The sequence below is a fragment of the Struthio camelus genome, chromosome 2 (assembly GCF_040807025.1).
Source record: "Struthio camelus isolate bStrCam1 chromosome 2, bStrCam1.hap1, whole genome shotgun sequence".
Classification (NCBI taxonomy): Eukaryota; Metazoa; Chordata; class Aves; order Struthioniformes; family Struthionidae; genus Struthio; species Struthio camelus.
In genome coordinates, this window is record NC_090943.1 from 1,507,047 (window position 1) to 1,514,761 (window position 7,715).

Genomic DNA, 7,715 nt, shown 5'->3' on the forward strand with positions numbered 1-7,715 from the left:
ATGCCGTTCTTAATCCTCACCATGACCATGCTCATGCAGACTGGGTAATAAGTAATTCGTGCTGTCTGTGTGGAGTCCTGACACTCTTACTGCCTTTGTGTTCCCAGGCAGTCCTGCCCATCCCAGGCCATCTGAGCTGGTAAAGATGGGAGGGTTGACCTTTTATTATTGTTCCAGGTTGCGAAGAGACAGCAGTGGCATATTCGATTACCAGGAAAGCTGGGATCAGAGTCCAGATGGCAAGAATGGTCTGGATGACTCCTTTGAGAACGGCCACCAGCTCAAGAGGATGCTCAGCCCTCCCCAGCCTCCACTCTTCTGTGACCAGCCAGACCTCACATCTCTCATTGACACAAACTTCTCTGAGCAGGTGAAGGTGGCAGAGTCGGAGACACGACTCCGTGCTGTGGGCAATCGCCAGAAAGAGACTGGCTATGATTTCAGCAGCCTGGTTAATAAGGTGTATGAAGAGCACAGCACATCAAACTGCATGAACTTTACTGGCCTTTCAGCCCCGCATGGACAGGCTGGGTTCTGCGTGGGGACAGGGAGTCCCCGATCCCTGAGCTGTGGGAATGAGGAGGGAGCTTGCAGCAGCCGCAAAAAGAGCCTGGGGGATGAGTCTTTTGCTGGATTTGACAAGTCCTCCCCCATTTCTTCCTGGGGAGGAGACTTTGAAAGCTCTGTGTGGAGCCTGGACCTGCAGGGGAACCTCATTGTGGCCGGCCGGAGTAATGGGAAGTTGGAGGTAAGGCGAAAGGCTCGCTGCCAGTTCTGCTGCTGCAGGTGCGCTGTGGCTCTTTGCAAGACTGGTCTCCAACACCTATCGCAGAAGCACAGGCGTCAGACACGTTAGAGCTGGTCCTGGGGCGGAAGTTCCTCTTCTGCTCTGGAAATCCCAGCATTTCAGCTTAATTCCATTTTAGAACAAAACAGGTATGGGGGTGCAGTGTCTGCTATTACGTAGAATCAGTTTTCTAGCATATTTGAAACAGCTTTTCCTTTGATCAGTACTTTGCTCATCTTCTTTTCTGGTTCTTGAGGGTCAAAATACTTGATTTCAAAGGAGGTTCTCAGTGTAGGGAAAAAGATGTTTCAGTTAGTCCAGTCAGAAACTTCCAAAATTAATTTAATTTTAATCTATTTTTCAGAAATTAAGTTAGATTTTTTTCCTTTCAAAATAAATGCAGTGTTTTTAGCAAATGTATTTTGAATTTGATTTTTAATAATGTTTGACCTGTGCTTCCTGTGTTGCATGGGAGCAGCTTTGGTTCTTCCCAACAAGGACAGAGGCAGGCCATTTCATTGTTTTGTTTTGTTTTGCTTTCCTTTAAATATGCTTTTGAGTTCAGATTTCTTCTTCTGGACTGCTGTTTTAAGACACTGACTGAATTTAGTTTCCAGTCCATATCACAATGCTGCTCCAAAATCTGGAGCACTTTATACTCTTGAGTGAGGGTGCACATGGGACCAGCTGGAAGCAGTGAGGGATGCCACAGAGCTGGGAATAGGGAGGGGTGCAGCATTGGAATGAACATTAGAAGATAAAAGACGATGGTACAGATAATCTTTCATCCCTTCAGATGCTGGGAACCCCAAGTTGTGCAGTATCGGACAGACATGCAGTCAGGGTGCGTGTGATACAGATCCCCTCCGTGGAGAGGTTCACCAGCATTTTGGTCTTCAGAGCTCTTACAGGGTTTTCTTAGAAGAAAACAATTCTGTTCATCGTTCCTACTGTCAAACAAAAGGATGTTGATATGAGAACATGCTGCTTCACTTGAAGATAAAAACAAGGAACACGCAGGCGGTGGAATCACCGGAGCCAAGTGGGAGCTGCCTATAGGCTCCTTCCTTATGATTAGGCGGCTCAGTTTATTCTGCGGCTGAGGGATACGTGGCAGCACAGCACAGGCCCGAAGGCCAAGCTTTACATGCGGCACAGCACAGGCCTGTGCCTTCTCAGGTTAACTGTTGCGTGCCTCACTAACTTCTCTGTGCACAGTGGTCATCCAGTTAGGATCACTGCAGCAAGTAACCCTTCCTCTTTTCAGGTTTGGGATGCTATTGAGGGGACCCTCCGTAGCAGTAATGAAGAAGGTCAATCCGGCATCACAGCGCTTGTGTTCCTGAACAACAGGTAATTGAAGTTGTGCTTGGTGATCCCTGTAAGAGGAGGAGAACGTGGTGCAAGCTAGGAGCCCAGCTCTGACACTCCTGCCATGATGATCAACCAGCTCCAGGTGGGAAACGATTCAGCTGGGAAACCTCTTCCATGCCCACATGTCCACCTCTCAAGTTGAGAATGGCAGAGCAAGTTTTCCTGGGTCCCGTGCTTGAGGCCTGTTCCAGCAGCCACATCTTTTTCATACACATATTCAGTAGTTCTAGTAGCTGAATATCCAGAATTATTGAGGGCTGGGAGACGGAGCCTTTGGGTCACCGTTCTCTGTTCAGACCTGTTTACTGCTGGTCAAAAGACATTTGCATCTGCCACTTTGTTCTGTGGTCTGAGCTCTATAATTTCCAAGCTCCCTGCCTTGCAGTCAGGAGTGTCCCATCACTGGGAGCCTCACAGGCTGACCCTGGAGACTAAAGTCTGCGCTCTGGACTGCGCTGGTTCACCACCTTGGTGCAGGAATGCCTGGGATCCTGCACGGTTTGTGTTCTGCCTTGCAAGATGCCTAGTCTCAGGGCTCCTCACACTGTGAGGGTGGGGCAGGGTCCCTGTTCATGCATTTGCATTTCTCTCTCAGGATTGTTGCTGCCCGGTTGAACGGCTCTTTAGATTTCTTCTCGCTAGAAACGCACACGTCCTTGAACCACCTACAGTTCCGAGGTAAGCAAGCATCTGAGCGTGCTGTGTACGGCTCTGAGCTTCGCTGAGCCTTTTCCTCTTCCCTTGCCTTCTCGCAGCTCACTCCCATTTTATAAGGTTTTGTAATAACGCTTCCCTCCAAAAATCCCTATGTTGCAGGGTCCCAAACCAGATGCTGCAGAGAGGTGAGGAGTATTTTGGGAGTCCCCTGTGGAGGGGAAGCATCTTGAGTGAGGATTTTCTCCAGTGCATAGATCTGGAGACTGGGAAACATGGGTTCCAGAGTCAGCTCTGCCCTGTGCCTCTTTGGTCTCCCAGTTCTCACTTATTTACTCTTTTGGGCATAGTCTGCGTCTCACTTCTTTGTATGTGACGTAGCCCCACACAATCATGATGTTATCCGGGGCCTTTGCAGATACATGACACACACAAAACTAACCTGTGGTGGTAACGAGTTTGCAGTGCAGTGGCTCCTGTGGTTCTGAAGTGGCCTGGAGGGGTGCGGAGCGCTGGCCTTTCTCTGGGGGAGCAGTTGCATTCCTGAAGGAATGCCCTGGGGTCTGGATGTGGTAGATCGGGACAGATGGGAAATGGAGCAGGCTTTGCAAGGAAGGGTTGGCTGTGGAGATGATGTTTCCCTGTAGGGCAGAGAGAGTTACGTGCCTGGCTGGCTGCACTCTCTCACAAGGGTAATCACAGCAATTCTTGGCTTCAGGCATCGTCTTTCCAAAAACTTACTGCGTGGGGACTGCTGATTTGCAAAAGGGAGTTTGGCTCTTGTGCGCTGTTTGAGACACTCACTGTAGTTTCTCAGGTGTGCTGAGCACCTGCAGCTTCTGTTGGTGTCAGCTGGAGCGCTGAGGGTTCAGCACTTAGAACTGGGCTCAAATTCTCTTCTGGTTTGGCATCCAGGAATCCCTGGTTTAGCATTGCCGGGTGATGTTGGTTACGCTTCCCTGGAGCATAAAGCTATGTGTCCTGCTGCAGTGGGGACTTACCTATGTGTCTCGCCACAGGAGCCCCGAGCAGAAGCAGCATCCCATCCTCCCCTGTGTTCAGCAGCAGCGACGTCATCCTGTGTCAGCTCACCCACACCGTGTCTTGTGCTCACCAGAAGCCGATCACAGCGCTGAAGGCTGCAGCAGGACGGCTGGTCACTGGGAGCCAGGACCACACTCTGAGAGTAAGGCTTCCTCTGCCACAGACCCGTGGCTGCTGCAGCACGTCAGCTGAGGTTGTGTGTGGATGTGCACGCTTTTGGGTGCTGTGGAACATGAGCTTGTCTCATATGTGTGGGGGCAAAGCTGGCAAGCGTATACATGAACTCAGGCAAACCTATTTTGGGGATGTTGTAGTTGGTGGAGTCCACTCCAATGCACTCCTGAATCTTCTCATGTTCTCCATCTGCATATGGCCCTTCAGTGTAGTTAGAAGGACTAAGCCTTACCTTAAGAAACCTTTGTAAGGTATCTTACTAAGCAGAGCGTGAGATACTCTTGCCCTAGGGCTGGATGACTTCATGAATAGCAAGGTCGGGTTCTGGGGTATCCCCTTTCTTCCCTTGGTCCTCTCCTGCAGCAGCGGCCACCTGTCCCTCTGCCATGCAGGTCACGTCCCTGCTCTGTCAGTGGCGAACAGGCCGTGCCCTCTTCCCCTGCCCTTGGCAGCAGCACCCACCGAACTCGCTGTCCTGCATCTGTCACAGGCTCCAACTCTGTCACAGGAGTGTGGAGGTGTATTGGGGAATGTACTGGCTGAGAAGGGGTCACACTGGGCAGCATATTGAGGTTGCTGCTGTCCACCCGAGCCAGAGGCTGAGGACTGCCACACGCTCTCTCCTCAGTGCTCACTGCTCACCTTTTGACAGCAGCCAGTCCACCTGAGTGTGTCAGGCTGGAGCTGGCACAGGATGAGGGCTGCTGTGGTTAGGGGTGCGTTCGCTCCTCGGACCGTGGTTCCCCATCTCTCCTAAGGTGAGGCAGGCCAGGTCGGCAGAGTCTTGCCCTTCGGAGCGGGCTGACAGGCTGCCAGTTGGTCCATGCTCTTCTTCTAAACACATGTAGCTGGACATGCTAGCAATGGGCGTGAGACTGTGTGGCCTCCCATGGACTATGTTCTACCAGCTGACTGCATCCTGGAAGCACAAGAAATTACTTCCAAACACAAGAAAACACTTCTTTACTGGAACAGAGCACCCAGAGAAGTTGTGGAATCTCCATCCTCACAGATATTCAAATCCCAACTGGATATAGTCCTGGGCACTCGGCTCTAGATGAGATCTGTTGCTTTATTACCAAGAGAACAAAGACCCAGAAAGGATATCTCTGCAGCATGGCTGCCCTGAAGGGATGCTAACATCTGCCGCTCCTTTTCCCTGCAGGTGTTTCGGCTAGAAGACTCGTGCTGTTTGTTCACACTGCAGGGTCACTCAGGAGCAATCACAGCTGTATACATAGATCAGGTGAGGTGCAGCTAGGACTGGAACTGGAAGAGCAGCTTGTATTTATGGCTGCTGAGCCACTGTCGCAGCCAGAGAGCGCTAGGACTCAGCAGGGTCCCAGAGGACCCAGCTGGGACCCTCTTCTGGTTTACATGTGGAGAAGTTGCTGTGTGCTGCTCCGAGGGTTCAGAGGCCCCATAATGGTATGCTCACCGTTTGCCTTACAAGCTGAAGCATTATTCTTCCACGCAGCTCACTGCGAGCAGGGGAATGAATCCCGGTTAGTTTGTCTGCCTGTCCTGTTCACAGCATGAGTGCCCTGTTCCTGGTGCTACCAGGCGAGCTGTTCTGAAGCCCGTGGACCTCTGAAGGCAGAGCCAGGAGCATGAGGCTGAAACTGGCCCAGTAGATGTTCCTCGCTCTGGGAATATCTCTCTGCCTTGCTGAGGATGTGGCTGTCCCCTAAAAGAGGGCTTTAGCTGACTTGATGTACAGCCTGTGCTGCCAGGGCTGGAGCGGTGAGCAAGGCTAACGCCAGGGTCTGGCAGTCTGTGCCCTCGTCTGTACTTACCCCATGGGAGACTTTGTGTAGCAGCTTCCCAGGAGAAGGAGGAAGGAGGGTCACACCTGCGTGCTTTGCAGCATGATTTTAATGAATTCAGGTTTCTCTGCAATGAGGAGTCCTGGCGGGTTTGAGGTTCGTTCCCTCCAGCCTGCTCTAAAAGGCAGCAAAGAAACGGAGCTGGCAGTTCAGCTTTCCAGCCCATGCATTCCTGTGCCCTCTTACAACCTAGGAGAGGGCCCTGAGCTCTAGGAAGTGCTTGCATGCAAAATTGTCCTGTGTTCAGCGAGTTCCCTTGTCCGTGGCACTGCGACGCCCGGAGGTGTGAGGGCAGGTGGTCAGGAAAGGGCACTATCATCTGCTGAGGTTCCTGACTTGGTTCGCCCATGCCCCTGCAGACGATGGTGCTAGCAAGTGGAGGCCAGGACGGTGCCATCTGCCTTTGGGATGTGCTGACAGGGAGCAAAGTCAGTCACATGTACGCCCACCGAGGGGACGTCACTTCCCTCACCTGCACAACGTCCTGCGTGATCAGCAGCGGCTTGGACGACGTGATCAGCATCTGGGACCGAAGCTCGGGGATCAAGCTCTATTCTATCCAGCAGGTGAGTGAGTAGCCAGGGAGCAGGCAGGAAAAGCTCTGTCTGTGAGGGTGCTCCTGTGCTGCCCTGGGCCCCCCAAACCCCCTGCAGGGCTTGTGCTCTCAAGGGATTTCTCTTTGATTTCACTCACTTTGGAAGACGTCCCTGTTTGTAAACCCGAACAGGCAAGAGCTCAGAAAAGACCAGAGCGGTCGCTAGGCCAGACCTCCCTTGTCCAGCCTCCCGTGTTCTGGCTGAGGCATGGTGGGCCGGCTCCCAGCACGTATGCGTGTGCAGGGCCCTCCCGTTGGGCAGAGCTGCCAGAGGGCTGCGGGCTAAACGGCCTCCTCCCCGAGCCGGCGCGGGCTGGACCTCGCTGCGTGCTGGGCCTTCCTCGCGGAGGCGTTGCCTGCCAGGCTGTCCTGCTGACGCTCGCTCGTTCCGCGCAGGAGATGGGCTGCGGGGCCAGCTTGGGCGTGATCTCCGATAACCTCCTGGTGACGGGAGGCCAGGGCTGCGTCTCCTTCTGGGACATCGGTTACGGGGACCTGCTGCAGACCGTCTACCTGGGGAAGAGCAACGAGTCGCAGCCTGCGCGGCAGATCCTCGTGCTGGAGAACGCTGCCATCGTCTGCAACTTCGGCAGCGAGCTCAGCCTGGTCTACGTGCCGTCGGTGCTGGAAAAACTGGACTGAGAGGAGGGGCAGGCACTGGAGCCTGGGGTGGAGCGAGGCGGGGGGCTGGGGCGCCGGGGGCCTGTTGTGTAGTTGATAGGTGGGTGTTGCGGGCAGTGCTGTGCTGCTTCCCCACGCGCGGGGGGACGGGATGCAGACTGTGTCGCGCTCCGCACGCCTCCGTCTCCTTCCCTCCTCGTAAACTGGACTCTTGTCACCCAACTGACTGCGGGGGCCGGAGCTCTGCCTCTTCTTCCCTCCTTCCTGCACCCTCGGCGCAGTCCCTGGGGCAGGGGTTGGCCCCAGAGGAGCGCGGGAGCTGGGGTGGGGGTCGGTGCGGAGGAGGAGGCGCAGGCCAAAGAGGGCTCTGCTCCGGCACCCTGCTCGGCGCAGGAGGGCTGTGGCAGGAGAGGGGGATGCCACGGCATTGAGGTGGCGTCGGGGGGAGACGGCGAGGGACGGCAGGGGCTGCTGGCGTTTGACACAGAGCTGGGGCAGGGCGTTGCGCGGGAGCGCGTGGGCCTGCCCGCAACGCCTGTTGCGCTGCGGTAGCTGAACTAAGCTGCGTCCAGCCCCGCTGGGGGCCGATTCCAGCTCTGTTCGCAGCTCTCGAGGCGTCGGGGCCGGAGGGGACCGAGCG

The 7,715-nt window shown here is 54.4% G+C and overlaps 1 protein-coding gene across 10 annotated transcripts in view; it reads left to right on the top strand.

Annotated features, from left to right (window-relative positions):
- Positions 1-7,109, top strand: part of SCAP (SREBF chaperone) — an 80,801-nt gene extending 73,692 nt beyond the window's left edge. For 7 of the 10 annotated variants that reach the window (XM_068933986.1, XM_068933990.1, XM_068933989.1 and 4 more), the window contains 8 exons: positions 178-748; positions 1,584-1,631; positions 2,055-2,140; positions 2,757-2,839; positions 3,835-4,001; positions 5,199-5,279; positions 6,219-6,425; positions 6,851-7,109. In XM_068933986.1, coding sequence (XP_068790087.1) covers positions 178-748; positions 1,584-1,631; positions 2,055-2,140; positions 2,757-2,839; positions 3,835-4,001; positions 5,199-5,279; positions 6,219-6,425; positions 6,851-7,096 — 1,489 coding nt within the window. In that variant the 3' untranslated portion in view covers positions 7,097-7,109. The remainder of the gene's footprint in view (positions 1-177; positions 749-1,583; positions 1,632-2,054; positions 2,141-2,756; positions 2,840-3,834; positions 4,002-5,198; positions 5,280-6,218; positions 6,426-6,850) is intronic. The other 3 variants (XM_068933993.1, XM_068933995.1, XM_068933994.1) reach the window with 1 other exon arrangement.
- The last annotated feature ends 606 nt before the right edge of the window (positions 7,110-7,715 follow it).